At 52.3% G+C, this 18341-nt stretch overlaps 8 protein-coding genes across 8 annotated transcripts; 6 read left to right on the forward strand and 2 right to left on the reverse strand.

Annotated features, from left to right (window-relative positions):
- Positions 1 to 637: 637 nt before the first annotated feature.
- Positions 638 to 1690, forward strand: AYO20_00252 (hypothetical protein; the record flags this gene model as incomplete). The annotated part of the gene is made up of 1 exon (XM_022638563.1): positions 638 to 1690. The coding sequence occupies one exon, from the start codon at positions 638 to 640 to the stop codon at positions 1688 to 1690; it is 1053 nt and encodes a 350-aa protein (XP_022505528.1).
- Positions 1691 to 2218: 528 nt separating this feature from the next.
- AYO20_00253 (hypothetical protein) lies at positions 2219 to 4349 on the reverse strand (the record flags this gene model as incomplete). The annotated part of the gene is made up of 2 exons (XM_022638564.1): positions 2219 to 2506; positions 2562 to 4349. 2 exons carry the CDS (start codon positions 4347 to 4349, stop codon positions 2219 to 2221), a joined length of 2076 nt encoding a protein of 691 aa, XP_022505529.1.
- Positions 4350 to 4807: 458 nt separating this feature from the next.
- Positions 4808 to 5671, forward strand: AYO20_00254 (chorismate mutase; the record flags this gene model as incomplete). The annotated part of the gene is made up of 3 exons (XM_022638565.1): positions 4808 to 4878; positions 4934 to 5605; positions 5647 to 5671. 3 exons carry the CDS (start codon positions 4808 to 4810, stop codon positions 5669 to 5671), a joined length of 768 nt encoding a protein of 255 aa, XP_022505530.1.
- Positions 5672 to 5700: 29 nt separating this feature from the next.
- Positions 5701 to 6686, reverse strand: AYO20_00255 (hypothetical protein; the record flags this gene model as incomplete). Its single annotated transcript, XM_022638566.1, has 3 exons — positions 5701 to 6261; positions 6316 to 6552; positions 6606 to 6686. The coding sequence occupies 3 exons, from the start codon at positions 6684 to 6686 to the stop codon at positions 5701 to 5703; spliced, it is 879 nt and encodes a 292-aa protein (XP_022505531.1).
- A 414-nt stretch (positions 6687 to 7100) lies between these two features.
- Positions 7101 to 8804, forward strand: AYO20_00256 (GMP synthase; the record flags this gene model as incomplete). The annotated part of the gene is made up of 2 exons (XM_022638567.1): positions 7101 to 7189; positions 7250 to 8804. The coding sequence occupies 2 exons, from the start codon at positions 7101 to 7103 to the stop codon at positions 8802 to 8804; spliced, it is 1644 nt and encodes a 547-aa protein (XP_022505532.1).
- Positions 8805 to 9723: 919 nt separating this feature from the next.
- Positions 9724 to 11024, forward strand: AYO20_00257 (hypothetical protein; the record flags this gene model as incomplete). The annotated part of the gene is made up of 2 exons (XM_022638568.1): positions 9724 to 10350; positions 10404 to 11024. The coding sequence occupies 2 exons, from the start codon at positions 9724 to 9726 to the stop codon at positions 11022 to 11024; spliced, it is 1248 nt and encodes a 415-aa protein (XP_022505533.1).
- Positions 11025 to 11258: 234 nt separating this feature from the next.
- Positions 11259 to 14203, forward strand: AYO20_00258 (hypothetical protein; the record flags this gene model as incomplete). The annotated part of the gene is made up of 4 exons (XM_022638569.1): positions 11259 to 11858; positions 11912 to 13804; positions 13867 to 13882; positions 13941 to 14203. The coding sequence occupies 4 exons, from the start codon at positions 11259 to 11261 to the stop codon at positions 14201 to 14203; spliced, it is 2772 nt and encodes a 923-aa protein (XP_022505534.1).
- Positions 14204 to 15075: 872 nt separating this feature from the next.
- AYO20_00259 (hypothetical protein) lies at positions 15076 to 17715 on the forward strand (the record flags this gene model as incomplete). The annotated part of the gene is made up of 1 exon (XM_022638570.1): positions 15076 to 17715. One exon carries the CDS (start codon positions 15076 to 15078, stop codon positions 17713 to 17715), a length of 2640 nt encoding a protein of 879 aa, XP_022505535.1.
- Positions 17716 to 18341: the final 626 nt, after the last annotated feature.

Genomic DNA, 18341 nt, shown 5'->3' on the forward strand with positions numbered 1-18341 from the left:
CCACCTCCTTTCCATCCACAGCCTTGCATTTCTCGGGATCCAATCACAGCTTGACTTGACGGCCCGCCACTAACCCGATATGGTACATTTAGACTCGACCACCGAACAAGGGAATCAAGCCTTACTGGTTCCACGGGATGCTTGTGTTCCTCAATGTATGGATCAAAGAATCGAAAACAAAGCTGTTTGCCTCCATCTCTGTCAAAGGTCCTCGTAAAAAAAAGAAAACTTTTCATTCTGAAATCTATTGACGAGACTCCACTCACTGTCAAGGTCTCATTCATTCATTCGGCACAATGGCCAACAACAAAGGTCCTCGGGGGTTCACATCGGATGGACCAAAACAATGAGAACAGGTCTGTGTGCGTGTTCATAGCGTGTTCAAGTCTGTGCTGAGTCCAAACATGCTCTCTCTGGGCTGGGGGTGAGTGACTACGAAGGACCTGTCTTGAAGAATATAAACCAGGTACTTGCCAGCTCGAAGTGCTCAACCGTCATTTGTCCTGCGCGTACACCACTCCCACAGACATATAGTACACTTCCCTTCACATACAGTCTTTCACAGGCACACTCTTGCTTGTTACATCATTGTATCAACAGCGCACCCTCTCCCCTCACCACTCACACCCACCTCACAATGGCTCCTCGACGATCGACTTCAGGCAAGAAGGCCAAGCGGGCGGCCGCAAGAAAGCCCCCGGCACCCCCTGCACACGCATACCAAAGCCTAGAATACTCGCAACACATCAAGCCGCTGGACAGTTCCGAGGTCAGCCTCGACCTCGAGGCCATAAAGTTGGGGCATATGCCAGTGAGCACACGCGGACGGATAGAAAAGCTTGCCAACGACAGGTTGGCTGCAACGAGGGAGAATATCGCGCATCGCAGACGCGGGGCATCAAAGGCGCTCCAGCAGGAGAGAAGTGGTTGGAGGGTTGTGGACAAGGACACGCGGCCAGAGGCACGCGGGTCAACTCCGGAGGCCATCGCCGGACTCAAGCAAAGTGTACTAGTCCCGACGTCCTTTCCAGAGTCAAACATAAGGCCAGCGGTCGACGCAGAACCAACGACATCGGACAGGGCGAGCCAGTCTGGCCAGAAGCAGGTCGAGGGTGCTTTCCCGGAACGCACCGAGGCAGTCCGTGAGGGTGAGACCTCCGCACTCTTGCAGGCGGTTGAGTTCGAGGGAAGCCCCGTCAGAAAATGCCCCGTTCTCGAGGCTCTTGACATCGGAGAGGAGCAGGCGCTGCAAAGGCTTCCCTATCCTCTCAATAACAAGGAGTTCTTGCAACTCTATGTTGCGCCGTTATTTGAGCTGGAGATGCGCTGTGGTGAACGATACCTGGCACAAGAGCCTACCTTGGAGCAACGCAAAGCAAGGCTCCTTGACCGACTCGAACGCTGTGAGGAGATTGCTGCCAGGGTGGTCGCCATCGTTGACGCCGTAGATAGGCAATGGGAGGGGTCGCATCCTGTTGAGGAGGCAGACAGTAGGGGTTTCTTCCGATGCAGAAAGGCATATCGACAGCTGGAGGAAGCTGTTGAGACCGAGGCGCCCAGGCATAGCAATTGCCCCTACTGGACATATACCAGCAGACTGGCGCTGATGCGGGCCGAGAAGCGGGTCGAGGAGCAGATGTGGAAGACGCCGATGTTGGTGGAAGACATTCCACGGCCAGCCAACGGCTAATGACACCGGAAACATTGACCAACACCCACTGCTCGCGGCAGTCCGCGAAGCCCAAAGGGACATTCTTCTGAAGTCAAGCCTGTGGTGAGCGCCAGAGGTTGTGGAGAAAGTAGGGAAATCCCAGTTGGAATACTGGTGGCTTTGGAGGAGAGAACTCGACATAGTTGGCTCGGAGGACAAGTCACCGCAGATTTGAATCAGAAGATATGTATTGATGTTTGTACATAGATAAGGAGGTCTCTCTCTCTCTCTCTCTCTCTCTCTCTCTCTGCATGAGCGGCGACACCAGGCTCAAGTTGGAATAGATATAGATCGACTCCTGTTGACACACGGCTGTAAGATCATCGATGATATTGCGATTTCCGCCACCAGGGCATAATGTCTTAGATTCCCAATCGCTGCATGGGAGAGTATGACTGTTCTGAGAGTTTAGTCAAGACTTTTGTTAGGACATCGGATATAAGTCGAATCTTCACAGGCCTTGAGTGTTGATCTTGAGCAGCGTCGCCTGATACCGCTCTATATGCATCAACACTTCCAGACTCCAACTTCTCCATTTCTCCTTCCCTCGATCAGGTAGCCATCTTTCAGCCTGACACGATCCACAATACTCGTCTTAGTGCCAGCCATCCGATCCTCAACGCTCGTGTTGGCACCAACACCGCAATCCCAATGACGGCCATCAGCCTTGTCGTAGACTTTGACGACGTCCTCGCCGGCGGCACAGACAATGTGTCGGGAATCGAACATCATACTGGTGATCGGCGAATCGTATGCATACGCGTCAAAAATCGTCCCTGTGCGGAGGTCCCATATCTATTGCGCAGGTTAGTTTTTCCATTGACCATTTGCTGAAACATTGCAAACTTACTCTGATACTCCTGTCAGTGCTACCTGTGACAAGATGAGTATCGTCGAACTGCAGGCATGTCACGGGTCCTGTATGGCCCACAAGACTCCTATGGACTTGACCGCTTCTGAGATCCCAGAGTCGGACCATTCCATCAGCTGTACCGCAGGCTAGCGCTGCATCAAAACATTGTAGAGCCCCGACAAAGTCGGCATTCGAATCTGCAGATCTTCCAGTTGGCCGCCATTGTGTTTCTGTGCTATCTGCGGTCGAGTTCGCCTGAGCTGCGGCCCACAAGACATCAAGCGTCTGGACACACCGGCCTTTCACCAAATCCCACTGCCGCAGCGTCTTATCGGCTGATCCGGAGACCAGCATATCACCGCGAAGGTGCAATGCAGTGATTTCGTCGACGTGAGCCTCAAGCACGAAAAGCGGGCACTCTTCCATCGCATCAGGAGGCGGTGGAGGGGGCGCATCTTCACCTTCATTGCCAAAGCCAAGGCCGTCATCTTCATCGGCCTTGTCGTCGTCGCCGTTTTCGAGTATTTTGTGTTCATAGGGTTCGTATTTGGCACGGCTCAGATCCCACAGACGAATCGTGGCGTCAAGGCTGCCTGTTGCCACAATGTTGTCTTCGACCTGTAAACAGCGAACGGAGGCGGTGTGGCCTTCCAAAAAGCCCATGCAGCGGCCAAGATTCAGATCCCAAACGCGGACCGTATCGTCCTGTGCTGCAGTGACCATTGTTCCGAATGGCTGGTCAAAGTCTATAGCAGATATCGAGTCATTATGAGCGGGAATGGTTTTGATTTGGGAGCCGGGTTCCAGGTGCTCGTGTAGAACCGGCATGGATCTTCTCTTAGAATATTTTGGCCGGCGCTTTGCCTTCGGTGACGTGGAGGAGGGCAATTTGTCGTAGATGGATTGGGACATGAAGGAGGCATCCATGGCTTCAGACTCGGGGGTATCTACGCGAGGAGCGTTGAGGGTGCTCGTAGACTGGTCCATTGCCGCTTGCTCCTCGAGTTCCTCTTGCATTTCTTCGATTTTGTTGTCAAGTTCAAGCAGCTCATGCTCAACCTCGGCTTCATCATTTTCAAGGTCGGCCAATCTCTCGAGGGCGAGCTTCCGCATATTGATCAGGTTGGCAATTTTGTTGTCAATGTCTCGAATCTCTGTGGTGCACATGTTTTTGCGTATTGCCATCATTTCCAACTTGTGGTTGACACTGTTCCTCTTCTTCTTGAGGTGGTGTATTGACGGGGGACCATCCTCTTCAACATCTCCAGCACCCAACAGCCTGTGTTGCTTGGAGCTCCGCCGTCGGTGTCCTTTTCGATGTTCGGATTCGCCTTCGGGTAGAGATGCTTGAAACCCTTGAAATAAGGAGTAGGTATTTTCGGCCTCGGGAATATTTTGCAGTTGTTCTTCGGAGATGTAGGTGAGAGCACGATGCGCAATTTCGCTGGTCGAGAGTTTCGCTCTGACGAGCTCAGAAGGCGCCTGCTGGGAAAAGGAGAATACAGCTCTCTGAATGCCGGGGCGTCGCATCTGGCGGGAGATGCTGTTCATCGCCGCAGGGTAGTGCGCGGCATTATTGTCTCCCATAAGGTGGCTTGCGGTCGCTGTGACCTTCCGACTGAAGGCCTCCAACTGGCGCGTCTTTCGCCAGAAAGTCAGTCTATTGTCACCATGATGGTATGGGTCTCTCACGTCAAGGACCGTGCCGAGAACTGAATCGTCTCCATCTCCAACTGGCCTGCGAGTTTGGGAGGGAGTACGACTGTGCGGCCGCGATCCGGCCATGCAGTTCGATCGCCTTGGGCGTCAGTAAAATTACACAGATCGAAGATGGACAAAAGAGAGGTGAAATGCAGCGAGGCACACTGAAGCCTGAGGCTCTGCAAGACTATGGTGTAAAATGCGGAGTGAAGATCGTATAGTTGGTTGTTAGGTGCGTCTTGGGTTTCGGGGACGCGAAGTCGGAGCTGCGAAACTCTGACGTATTTTTTTCCCAGAGTAAAACCGAACGAACGTTCCTTCGCCCACTTCGGATATCATCGCATATTGCTTTGGATTCCATCTGCTTACTTACTTACCTGCTGACCGGGGAAATACCTTCTCTTTGATCCTCTTAAATACCCTGCCAGGTTCTCTTCCAATTTTCTGTTTCCTGTCGCGTCTCCCATAGTGCTTCTCGGCAGTATATCGCGCGGAACCCGAACATAACCCGCACGCGATCCCAACGTATGCCGCTTTTGGATATGGATACAGCGATAGACCTGTCGGATGCCTCGAAGGCTTTGGATTTGGCCAATATACGCTTTCAATTAATGTTCGTGCCTGAATACCCAGCCTGCAGAGACAAAGTCATACTAACTCAAGTTCAGCCGACTCGAGGATACCATCACATTTCACCTGATCGAGCGAGTTCAGTTTCCCCTCAACGCAACCATTTACGATGCTGTCGCGCTCCCCATACCTTCCAGCAATCTAGCTCTGCCTGCGCAGATCTCTCTCTGTGACTATCTCCTCTCCGAAACTGAACGTCTACACTCTACTATTCGCCGATATGATGCTCCGGACGAATATCCCTTCTTTCCCCAAGTCCTGCAACGACCTATGCTCAAGGCTATAGCATACCCCAAGATCCTCCACGATAACGATGTCAATGTTAATGACACCATCAAAGAGAAATATATCAAGGAAGTGTTACCAGAAGCTTGCCGAAAGTTCGGGCGGGAAGACCGTGGCGAGACGAAAGAGAACTATGGCAGTGCCGCAACCTGTGATGTCGCCTGTCTGCAAGCCTTGAGCAGGCGAATACATTTTGGCAAATTCGTGGCCGAGAGCAAGTTCCAGGCGGAGACGGAGCGGTTTGTCAAGCTCATTAAAGCCGAGGATCGTGAGGGTATCGATGCTGCCATCACCAATGAAAAGGTCGAGCAGCAGGTCCTGGAGCGGCTGCGGTTGAAAGCTAAGACTTATGGCAAAGATCCTTCGGTCACGTCCAACGGTGCAGGCGCAGAGGAAAAGATCAACGTCGAGGCTGTGGTGAAGATGTATGCTCAAGTTGTTATTCCCCTGACCAAAGTCGTCGAAGTGGAATATCTTATGCAGAGGCTTAAAGGAACCCAGTGGGAATGAACATGCCTGCTCAAGTTTGAGGCTGGGGTTTTAGATATTCGGCCACATTCTGGACGGCATCTTTAAACTTGTCCCCAGCAATGAGTATGGCATGGCCCTGCGGTTTAATCCCCAGCTCTTGAAATGCTCGTTTCGAGTCCGAGTGCCCCTCGTCCTGTTTGGTCGTGTAATCAAAGCCGCTATGGCAGATGGCATGTCTGTGCAGGATCTCGTCCTCTGGATGGAAGTACATTGTCTCGAATGAGCCGGATGTTGCTTTCTTTTTCTTTTTCGGAGGATCGTTCTCGGCGTCAAGTTTCGAAGCGACTTCGGTGTATGTCTTGGAGAGGATGAGATAGTGGGTGAAGTTGTAGGGTTCGCCGTCTTGGATCGCCCATTCCATCTCTTCTATCAGCATTGTGTACATTGGAGGGACAACTTCGGCCGGAACATTGATCAGACGCTCAGTCAGGATCAGGCCTATCTGTGGAATCGTGGGCTGGGAAAGGAGCTCAGCTAGGGGAGCGAGCGTGGGTCTCGACTTTGCTTTAGAGAGTAGATATTGCACGATCTTGCTCATGAACGGCTTATCCTGTGTTTCTGTTAGTACGACTGCCTGATGCTCCCTTGTCCGAAAAGAACTAACCCTATGTTCTTGGAGGTTCAAAACGGATAGAAAGGCGTATGCGTCCGTCTCGTTACCATCTACTTTGACTGTTGAACCCAGGGTGGGTTGTGACAATATCAGGTCGGTCAATGCAGACAAATCGAACAGCTGAGCATCCACGTCGAACAGCTGCTGGAGTAAGGTCTTGATACCGTGGAAATCATATTCAGGCTGAGGGTCGAACCACTCGAAGTCGACATCGAGAACATCGAAATCCTGCACCAAGAATTAATAGCTGCACAATGGCCATTCCAGTAAACCAAACAGACCTCGTCGTCTCCGCTATCGTTGTCCATGTCCACGTCGTCCTTGACGACATCTTCGCCGGTCTCCTGCTTCCTCTTGCTCATATTTGCGGCGGTCGTGGTCCTCGTCTGCGCAATCCGTGAAAGCGTCTGGTCTTGGATCTCACGACCCTCGTCGCGCGGGGAAAAATGGTAGGTGGCAGATTGCTTTGTAGCCGTGCGGCTGTGTATCGACGGCTGCTCAAAGCCTTTCGGTATTCGCCGCGATGCTTGGACAACAAAGTCTTGGTCTAAAATGAACCCATCTTGTAGTTTGTCGAGTATGTCGCCGTACGCACGATCCAGCCTCTACGCATCAAATTCTCCTCAGCGGGGCATTTCACATCATAATTTCCATCCCCACAAAATTTTTGGGCAGCCCACCTTGGTCGCAGGGGACTCATATTTCCATTCAGGTTCTCTCTTGCGCCTCAGTCCCTGATATCTCTTGTGCCCATTCGACCCTCCCCCCCGGTCGTCATGGCTGTCAACATTAATGGCGAGGTCAATGGCGCCGCAGTCAATGTCCCTGCGAAGACATTCGACACCATCCTCGTTCTCGACTTTGGGTAAGTCGCAGATTTCCACTGTCCTATCCTCCAAGCGCACCGACTTACGACTGGTTCAAGATCTCAATATTCGCACCTGATAACACGACGACTGCGTGAACTCAACGTCTATTCGGAGATGCTGCCATGCACTCAAAAGATCGCGGACTTGCACTTTCAACCAAAGGGTATCATTCTATCAGGGGGCCCCTACTCAGTGTACGAGGATGGCGCACCCCACGTTGACCCTGCGGCGTTCGATCTCGGTGTACCCATCCTAGGGATATGCTATGGACTGCAAGAGATGGCGTGGCATTTTGGCAAAAACGTGTTGGCGGGTGAGAAGAGAGAGTACGGGCATGCGATAGTCAAAATCGAGAGACACACTGGCAAGGAAGAGCACATTGATCGCCTTTTCGAAGGCATTGAAGATGATATCGAGGTCTGGATGAGTCATGGAGACAAGCTGTCAAAGCTCCCTGACACCTTCCACCCCATTGCGAGTACAGCCAATGCACCGTTCGCTGGTATCGCTAGCATGTCCAAGCCGTACTTCGGCATCCAATTCCACCCCGAAGTCACGCACACGCCGCGCGGTACACAAATTCTGAGCAACTTCGCCGTCAAGATCTGCCAGGCTCGGCAAGACTGGACTATGGAAAAGTTCGTCGACAAGGAGATTGAACGTATTCGAGCCATGGTTGGTCCCAAAGGTCAAGTGATTGGCGCCGTGAGTGGTGGAGTTGATTCCACTGTTGCCGCCAAACTAATGCAAGAGGCCATTGGAGATCGGTTCCATGCAGTCTTGGTTGACAATGGTGTTCTTCGTCTGAATGAGGCAGAAACAGTCAAGGAGACATTGACCAGGCATCTTGGTATCAACCTGACGGTGGTCGACGCTGCGGACCTCTTCTTGGGCCGACTCAAAGGGGTCTCTGACCCTGAAACAAAGCGAAAAATCATAGGCAACACCTTCATTGAAGTATTCCAGGACAAGGCAAAAGCAATCGCTGAGGCTGCAGCAAACTCTTCGCGAGCTGGCGACATCGAGTGGTTACTTCAAGGCACACTCTACCCCGACGTCATCGAGAGCATTTCATTCAAGGGGCCATCCGCCACGATCAAGACTCACCATAACGTTGGAGGTCTTTTGGAGAATATGCATCTAAAGTTGATTGAGCCTCTCAGAGAGTTGTTCAAAGATGAGGTGAGGGCTTTGGGCACCAATCTGGGCATACCCGAGGACCTTGTCTGGAGACATCCGTTTCCCGGACCTGGCCTCGCAATTCGGATTCTTGGTGAGGTTAATGAATCACAACTCAAGATTGCTCGACACGCAGATAAAATCTTCATCGATGAGATCGTCTCGGCTGGATTATATCGCAAAATCTCACAAGCGTTTGCTGCGCTTCTCCCCGTCAAAGCCGTGGGTGTCATGGGCGACAAGAGAGTGCACGCTCAAGTGATCGCCCTGCGAGCTGTTGAGACAACTGACTTCATGACGGCTGACTGGTTTCCCTTTGATGGCACCTTTCTTAAGCGTGTCAGTAACCGAATCGTCAATGAAGTTGATGGTGTATGCCGTGTATTGTACGACGTTACGAGCAAGCCTCCTGGCACGATTGAAATGGAATAGGGGGTTCAGAGGAGTTCTGAAGCAACTCTGCGGCGTTTTATGGTAGATGGGACGAAACAGAGAGGTGGCAGGGGAGTCTATCGGACGTGTTGGTTTGGAGGTGTTTGTGCCTGTGAAGGCATGGGCTTCCGGGGGGGTCAAAGTGATATAGAGCGAGTGATCTTTGAGTCCGCAGGCCTTCTGTGTTTGTTCATTTTGGACAGAAGTCATAGAGAGTATCGAGTACATACATACATAGATTCACACCTGCAAAGGAATTTCACCTACAGACCAAGTATTTCCCAGAGACCACCCAACCCGGCAGCCTCTGATCTGAGACATCGCAGTCAGCGTCACGCCCTTCGAAATATTCAACGTTAGAAGGGAAATCAGTCCAGTATCCATTCCGCCCAGATTGACGACACGAAGCTGATTCTTTGCGTGCTCGTCTGCAGTGGGCCATTCGCAATCCTCCCGAGCCAATCAACATGCGTTGTTCCTCGCATGGAGGATCCGCCCCGACCGCAATCAACCGTCTTCTTTTGATATTCACATTATCGCAATACGACAACCGGGACAAGAACAATTGGAAAAGATCTACTGTACAGAGTGAGGGTAGACTAGATTCCAGGATTTAGACGAAGCCCACCAGGACCAGGCGAAAAGGTGAGCTCCGTGGGTGACAACAAGCAATTGGATGGCAGCCTATATATTCAGGGTATGTGGAATGGGGCCGCAGTAGGCAGGGAAGCATTGAGAGCAGCTCGGCGTGTTTGCCACGCGATGAGGCAATTCTAGCTCGAAAATAGCAATCCCCGGTCAGTATAGAAATGGAGAACAGGTATATCAGACTCGAAACTTGCACTGATCTACAACCCGGCTTCCACTCTGGCTACCAGCTTTGTTCCTGACTACGCACTGGTGACTTGGACTCTACAAAATGGCGCCTCACGCTGAGGAACCTACCTTGTTGGACTATCAGCCATACTCGGCCGGTCCACTGAAGACTAAGGCCCCGGATACAGCGCCTTCGTTAGACCAGGAGTCTTCACCCAGTACTGCCAGGGTCGAAACCAAGCTATCAGAGACATACGAGCCAGGTCATGTACAGCCAGACGGTCATGAATTTTATCCATACGATTCCCTTCGTCCACGCTTCCCTGATATCCATTGGGATGCGCTGAAGGATATCCCTTATGAAGACAAAGGCCTCCGTGGAGATCCGCGGTTCCGGAATCTTCTTGACGCTGCCGAAGATGTGTTTGACTACATCCCAAAGATAGGCACGGAGATCACTGGCATCAAGCTGACCCAGCTCACCGATGCGCAAAAGTGTGATCTGGCCCGGCTTGTCGCAACGCGTGGGGTCGTCTTCTTCCGTAACCAGGAAGATTTCGACATCGAGGCCCAAAGGGAGCTGGGAAAGTTCTTCGGCACGCTCCACAGACACGCTACGACTTCGGTGCCCGAGAAGGAAGGGCTTGAAGATGTCCATGTTATCTACACGACAGAGCAATCGTTGGACCAACGTGCTCTCTTTACGCCGACGTATCTGTGGCACTCGGATGTAAGATGACCCACAGCTCATTGTCAAGTGACATATACTGACATGGACCCAAGGTAAGCTATGAAGTTCAACCTCCGTCATATACCTCTCTCAAAGTATTGAGCGGTCCACCACGAGGTGGCGGAGGCGACACGCTCTGGTGCTCGCAGTATGCCATCTACGATGTTCTGTCAGCACCCATGCAGAAATATCTCGAAAGCCTGACAGCGCTCCATTCGGCAGAGGAGCAAGCCCAAGGATCTCGTGCAGCTGGGAGACCCGTCCGGCGCGAACCCGTCACTACCGAACACCCCTTGATCCGTGTCAACCCAGTCACAGGGTGGAAGTGCCTATTTTTCAATCCAGGCTTCGTCAAAAAGATTGTCGGTGTCCCCAGGGCCGAGAGCGACGCCATCATTCGATACCTCAACGAACTCATCACAACGACCCAAGAGGCGCACGTGCGTCTTCAATGGGGAAAGCACGATGTCGCCATCTGGGACAACCGGTGCACAATTCACAGCGCCACGTTCGGCTTCCAACCGCATCGACGACATGGCGTGCGGGTTACCGTGACTGGGGAGAAGCCATACTTTGATCCTGTCGGAAAGTCCCAGGAGGAAGAGTACAATAAGAAATGGGGCCTGCCACAGCCCAATAAGGATGGGTCGGGAAGATCAAACTACAACGACTAACCAAGTGTTGAAGGTTACAAGCACACAAGATGTCAACAGGACTGTCTGTCTGGGTGTCTGCAAAAGTTTTCAATGACTACATACGTAGGTACAGAGAACATCCATCCTGAGTCCCAAAACTCAGGCTTGGCAACCTCAGATGGAGTTTCACGTCTTGCTCTTCCACTTCCCTGCACCTTTCCGCCTTCGATTCAAAGTGATGGAGTCCAAGTTGACTGGATTGCGTGTTTCAAAATGACTGCACCGTCTGTCCACGAATATGCCCGTTTCCATGGCCTTGCTATTGACCATACCGCAGACGATCTCCTGGAAAACATCTCCCACATACCGCTGCGAGAAGCTGACGAAGACCAACAGCTGCCAGACCCGGATTTCTCGGTCTTCGCTGACGAATCCAGAGAGGCAAAGTTGCAGCTCACCCGCCACGAAGGCGCCGTACTGGCCGAGAGTATCCTAGACAATCACTCTATCGTGAACTGGAGCAACTTCCTGCCAGAACGTCACCGTGTGCAAAACCTGAAATTTGAGGAGCCGTTGCTTACCGGGGACAACAAATATGATGTTGGGCGTTTCAGGCGCGAAGCATCGCGTCAGGTTGATACCGAACACTTGTTCGAGACTTGCTCCTTGATCAGTTCTGCATCAGGAGAGGACTACGAAGATGAGTGGAATGATATCCAGTCCGGCCGGGCGTCGAGGGAGGTCGAACAAGAGCTGGAAGATGAAAGATGGCATACCACAAAAGAGGCGCTGGCACACTTGTCCGTGTCACTGAAGGACACATTGGACGAGGACTCAAAAGCCACCATATTCCACAACCTTGTCCCCGCAGTGGTGAAGACTTGATTCCCAGGCCCTCTTCTTCAAACCCAACTGACAGAATCTAGACACCGCGACCGAGATCTCTAACACCCTTGTTGATGCCAGAATCACCAGCGCCACAAAGCCCGTCCTTTCCCGACCTAGACTTTCCGCTACGGTCTGAAGAATGCATTGACTGGGACAGTCTTCTGCTTCAACTCGACAGGGAGATGAAGAAGAAGGACCGAATACCGTCCGAAGAGATCGACGGCACGGGTCCATCAATAGCCAAAGAGCTCCTGATGGAGGTTCAGGACGAGGCCCATTTGGAGTGTGAAGAGGATTTGCAGGTGGAAGCAGTCTGTGCATCATTCGACAAGGATCGCCAAGCGAGGAAGGACCTCGAGAATCTGCACCTTGATGTGCCAATAATTTCATCGTCCTCTCAATCAGAGCGTTCAAGCAACGCGACAGTCACATTACCGTCTCCTTGTGAGCGTGTACAAGCCTCTAGCGCACTGGAGCCTCCAGCCACAGTATCAAGTAGGCTCGGCCTCGAAATTCAGCCCGAATCAACTAACAAACAAGGCGCGATCAACGAACATGAGTTAGGTCCTGTTCAGGAAATAACGTTATCCCCAACGATAAGGTCTGAAGAAGATGAGATTGGGACAATAGAGGATGAGCTAGATGAAGAGCTGCTCAAGTTCGCCGAGAATGCGGAGAAAGAGATAGATGCCCGCTTGAGAGGTGACAAAATCAGCACTCCAGAGGAGTGCTTCAAACTACAAGTGCCTCTCTTGGAGCCCTTTTCGGTTGTGTCACCATGTAGTGACCAGGGAACTGAGCTTCTCATGCACAAGCTTAGAGATATGTGCTTGCTCCCCCCGAATTCGAGACCTTCGGAGCATGACGAGAAACTAAATTGGTCTCCCTTTCCAACCCGATTCACCAGGCTGGAAGTTGTCGACAGTATAGGAGATGATAGCAACATCTGCAGACTTGTGTGCCCTCCAGAAGGAGTTGTCAGGAGTGAGCAACTGCTTTGGAAACCACCTGGGCTCCGCATCCTCGACAAGAACGACGACAGCGACAGTGAAATAGAAGAGGACCTTGACTTACACGAAGACATGTCTAAAGTGGTCGAGCCCGTCGTGCCCTTGAAGAGACCTAGTCAGGCGCCGGATTCGAGCCGAAAGTCGCCAACCAAGAATTCTCGTACAATGCAGTCTAAAGAAGTCCAAAATATGGTACCACACAAGACCAGCCGTGGTTTGAGTGGTTTCTCAGCGTCTCATGCGCTGGAGGCATTTCTTGATCTACGAGGAGCAAAGTTCAAGAGAGTTGCACCACCAAAACACCCTTCGACAGATGAACTCGCAGACGATCCCATCCAGGCGACCCAGTCTGAAGGGGGAAATCATGCCATCTTGGAAGGCGGTCAGTTCTCACAGCCATCAGAAGCACTGGCAGAGTTAAGCCCCTCTACCATCCAGGTACCGTCAACACCGGCCGAAGCAGCACACACCAGTGGAAACGACGACCCTTACTCACTTCTGGAGTTAAAGTGGTCCAGGGCAATTTTGGTCGAGACAGCAACTCTCCAGAAATGTCCTTCGCTTTTCAGTTTTCTTGAAACAAAAGGCGGCAATCAGCTTAACATGATATACCGAGAAATGAGCAGATCCGACCGCAGTACACCTCCTTCTGTATCTCCTGACATCATTTTGAATCCGAGGGCGGCTCTCATATTTACAAATATGCAGGCCTTGAACCAGAAAAGTCTGCCTGGACAGGGGATCCAAGCAGGCCAAGGCATGGTTCAAAGCAGGATCCTGGGACTCACGCACGACTACACTCAACTGTTCATCCTGATCACAATGACAGGCCCCGAGGATAGTTTGTTGAAGTCACAAATCGACACAATGACCACTTTTACAGGGTTTTGTGCCAATATCTCTAGTCACCATGGTCTCAATGTGATCCCTCTTTGGGTCTGGCCAAGGAATGGATCTCAATCAATTGAGAACACGCTGAGTAGGTTGACCTGGAATTTGGTATGTTGCCATGGCTTTCCAGATACCCATCCGTCTCAGACCCTACGTCCGAACATAGACACTGTCAATCTCATCAACGAAGAGACACTGTGGGAGCGATTCTTGAGAATGGCCGGGCTGAATCCCATGGCAGCCCAAGTTGTCCTTGGAGGATTGAGGAAAGCAGGCCTACCTCAAACCACATTTGACCAGAATTGGGGGCTGAGAAGGTTCGTCAAGATGCACCCGGATGAGCGCATGGTCATGTTTGCCGATGCCTTGGGACGGAGGATAGTCGAGAGGGTCAATGCCGTGCTTGACAAAAATTGGGGCTCGGGATGAGAAGCAGAACTGTGGCCGACGCACAATGCTGACAACGCAGGCTGAGCTCTGCCGCAGTTAGTGTGGGAACTTCCTGACCATACCTTAGGGTTGTCGCGTGTTCAGCTTTGGGGCGTGCAGTGCAGAGAATCAATCCTGGGAGCAAACTACAGAGTGATGTATGTGATGTAGACAATCTCTGATCTGAGGAATTGTTGATATATGGATGGATCCACAGCCGCAAGGCTGAATGACGTACTTGGTAGATTTGGAGAGGCGGCGAGGCGGCACCCAAAACACAGACCGCAGCAATCAACCAGAAGATAAAACTGTACCTCATACACTGCCACTCATTCCTCGTGTAACCCTGGAAGTCATTCCTCGCTGAGCCTCAGTCATGCACTGATCTATAAAGTCACCATCTCTCCCTCTGAGTAACTACAGATCCTTAGTGTGCCCGCTCTCAGCACCTGGGGAAATAATCCCCACTGGTCGACCCTGAACAACACATCGTGGCTCCTCCACTCCGCGGCTTGACGAGGTCCCGAAACGCCTTCTCTCTCCTCCGTTACCTCTTCCCAAACACCCACCGGCGCGCTCGTGAAAAATACTTGGGGTTCCGTCACGAATATATCCCCCAGCTCCGCCTGCAAGCTCAGTCGGGCATCTACCGGGCCATTGTGCGCAGGCAGCAGAAGAAAAGAGCGAGGAGAGAAGCCAGTCGAGATATTGTCTTTCTGTTACGGCGCAGGGCTGGAAACAGCCGTATAGCCTCATTCCTGCGGCGGCGCTTGGGAAAGAGCCGTATTCTGAGGGCTATATATGGACCATCGCACCATGCTGGTGGTCGACACAGTTGGCGGGGAACGAGATCAACCTCAGCAACCGATCAGATGACAAGTTATGGCGGGTATCGGGCGCCGGGCGCAAGGAGGGAGAAGGTCAAGGGCTATCTGAGGGCGGCCAACGAGCTGAGACAGACCTACCAGGCGCAGATCCAGCAGAGACTGCAAGACAGCGTCAACGAGGCGGGGACGTCGAGAGATTGGCCGGATGTCGAGATTGTGCGAAGTGAGAATGAGGAGATGCTCCTTTTTCCCAGCTATGCGAGGCCACATACGAAGCGGAACAGCCGGCACGATGACTCCGCGAGATATCCTCCTGGGACACACGAGTCTCTGGAAACGCCGCATAGCAGCGGAGACGCGGACTATTGGAAACGAGAGTGGGAAAAATACGAAGACACAAACGCCATCGTCGATGTTGATGTTCGGGGATGGATCTACTCCCCTCAACAAGGGCCGTTGAATAGGAAGAATCGGCTTCTTGTGGCGGTCGCGAGGAGACTCAGCGGCATCTACGCTCCCACACCCAGTCCCGCGACTTCGCGCCCGTCAAGCCAAGCTCCTAGCAATCGGATACCACAGGATGACAGTTCATCCATCTATGAGGACGAAGTTGCCGCAAGAGAAGCCGAGAATATCACCCGTCGCGGTCAGAGAGAAGCGGATGCGGCGGTCAAAGGGACCTACAGTTTGACTCCGTCAGGCGGCGAAACCCCTCGCGGCAGTCGATCGAACTCGCCAACACGATCAATGACAACAGCGACAGATTTTGAGGACGAAGATCCGGCTCAGCGGTCGACGGTAAAGCGTCAGTCGTGGAATGAACCGGCAAATATGAGCAGAGACGAGTTGTCGGCGGCGAATGAATTGCTTTTGACACGGCTCAAGCCTTTCATGTCAATGCCAACTGCACATGTGCCGGTTACGGTCTTCTTCTTCAACCAGTCAAAGTCGACTTCGAAGTCGGTGACTACAGATGAGTCAGGTCACTTCAACTTGCGAGCTGCCTTGGACTTTGTGCCTGACCAAGTCCGAGTCCTGGCTTCGGATAAGCTGTCGGCGGTGGAGGATGTCATCGTGACCGAGAGCAAGGGTGTGAGCCTGGTCAGCGACATTGACGATACGATCAAGCATTCCGGGATCAGCAGCGGTGCGCGAGAGATTTTCAAAAACGCCTTCATTCGAGAACTGGGCGACTTGACCATCAAAGGCGTCAAGGAATGGTACTCGAAACTGGCTCTCATGGGTGTTCAGCTCCACTACGTCTCGAATTCTCCCTGGCAGATGTATCCGTTGCTACGCAGTTATTTCTCCCTAGCAGGACTGCCGCCGGGCTCGTTCCACCTCAAGCAGTATTCCGGAATGTTGCAGGGGATATTCGAACCTGCTGCGGAACGGAAGCGCGGCTCCCTCGATCGAATCATGAATGACTTTCCTGAGCGCAAATTTATCCTGGTCGGGGACAGTGGAGAGGCAGATCTGGAAGTCTACACTGATGTCGTCCTTGAACATCCAGGACGGGTGTTGGGAGTGTTCATCAGAGATGTGACGACACCAGTCAAGAAGGGTTTCTTTGATCAAGCCATATCGAACACGCCGCCGGATTCCATGGTTTCACGAGATGGCGGACGACTCTCACGATCGCCTGGAGACGCGAAAACCAATGCTCCTGAGAACAGGCCCGCTTTGCCTGAGAGACCAAGATCGATGGTGGAACCCAAGGTCGCAGAGGGAGATCTCATTGACTTCACAGACGATTTGGATGCGAAAAAGGGCGCTCTGAAGCCTCCTAGTCACTTGGGTGACATGCGCCAGCTTGACACAAACGGCAAACCGCACGCTCCCAATAAACCCAACAAGCCCTCGAGTTTACGGAATTTCTCTACCTCCCAATTAATGCCACCCACCAACCATGAGAGATCACTAGCGTCATCAGACACCGAGACTCAGGAGGCCGTGAAGAAGAAGTCGCCTCCACCACCACCTCCTAAACCGCGGCGAAGTGGACGGACGACGGACGCCAATGCTGGTCACTCCAATAGTGAGCCGGTGCCACAGCCTCCTTCAAGAGCGCCGTTTTCCTCGCCTCGTCAGAATCAAAGCCAGCCTCAATTCCCCTCCGACCTCACAAGGCAAACTAGTTCGACGTCCATCCCACCATCCTTTACACCCACAGTCTCCCGCACGTCCACCACTGCTAGTAACTCTTCGCGAGCTGACGACGGCTATGTGGCGGTAGCACGACGTCAAATATCCTCCGCATATAATGCTCTCCCAGCAATTCGCTCATCCTCGCCTACCCGTAGCGCGACTGCTTCGTCCGATCAAGCCGGCGTGTCGAACGACAGTCGCCAGAACCCGCCCCTGCCTGCACGAAGGGCGATATCATCCTACCCAGCAGCGGCTGCACGATGGGCGACGGGTTATGGCTACCCCGGTTCTGATCCTCTCGCAACCGCCAGCGATGGGAGTTACATTCCACCTCCTCCAGGCGCGAATGCACCGTACGACAAGAAACTGGAGATCTGGCGCAGGCGATGGGCCAGGGCAGAAGAGATCATGCATGCGCGAGGCGTGGTGTTGAAGAAGTGGAGGATCGGCACGGATGTCATGGACGAGTGCGTTGCCTTGGTGAGCCGCGAGCTGGACCGGCAGGAGAGTCACGACCGAGAGAGGCACCACAGATAGAAGTGATTCATGTGGGGAAAAATGACAGCAGGTCTCTTATGAACGCAAACACGAAAAAGGGTTTTGTGGCGCGGGAATGGTATAGCTTTGGGCTTCTTTTGTTCTTGGACGCACATACACATATAAACAAAAGCCCGGCGTACTCTATCTATTGGTGATATCAGCGTTGTCTTTTTTTCTTTTCTCTTTTGGCGGACTGGGTTTTTTATTTTGTATTTTCCCCATACATACAGCCAGCCAGCCATCGCGAAACATTGATATATCGGAAACCATTTTCTCCGTCTTCTGTGCTCAACCCTCTCTCCTCGGGCGATGGTCTTCTCCATCGAAATCGTAGATGTGAAATAATATCAGCCAGGCCTACAGCACTGGCCAAAGCCACCGCCACCGCCACAGCCACAGCCACAGCCAGGACTAGTTCGAGTTGAGGTTTGAAATATGAGGGAGGAGGATTGAAGGACTGTCTTGGTTGCTAGCTATCTACAGAACGGTGTTGTGGTGCTGTAGAGACGATCAACTGTTTGAGTCGAGCGGACGAATTTACGGATAGAGTGCCAGACAGGAATGTTTTCTTTGTGCCTTGTGAAGTGATTTGACTTTTGTCGTATTATCGAATACAGCCAAAC

The sequence above is a fragment of the Fonsecaea nubica genome (assembly GCF_001646965.1).
Source record: "Fonsecaea nubica strain CBS 269.64 chromosome Unknown Scaff1, whole genome shotgun sequence".
Taxonomy (NCBI): Eukaryota; Fungi; Ascomycota; class Eurotiomycetes; order Chaetothyriales; family Herpotrichiellaceae; genus Fonsecaea; species Fonsecaea nubica.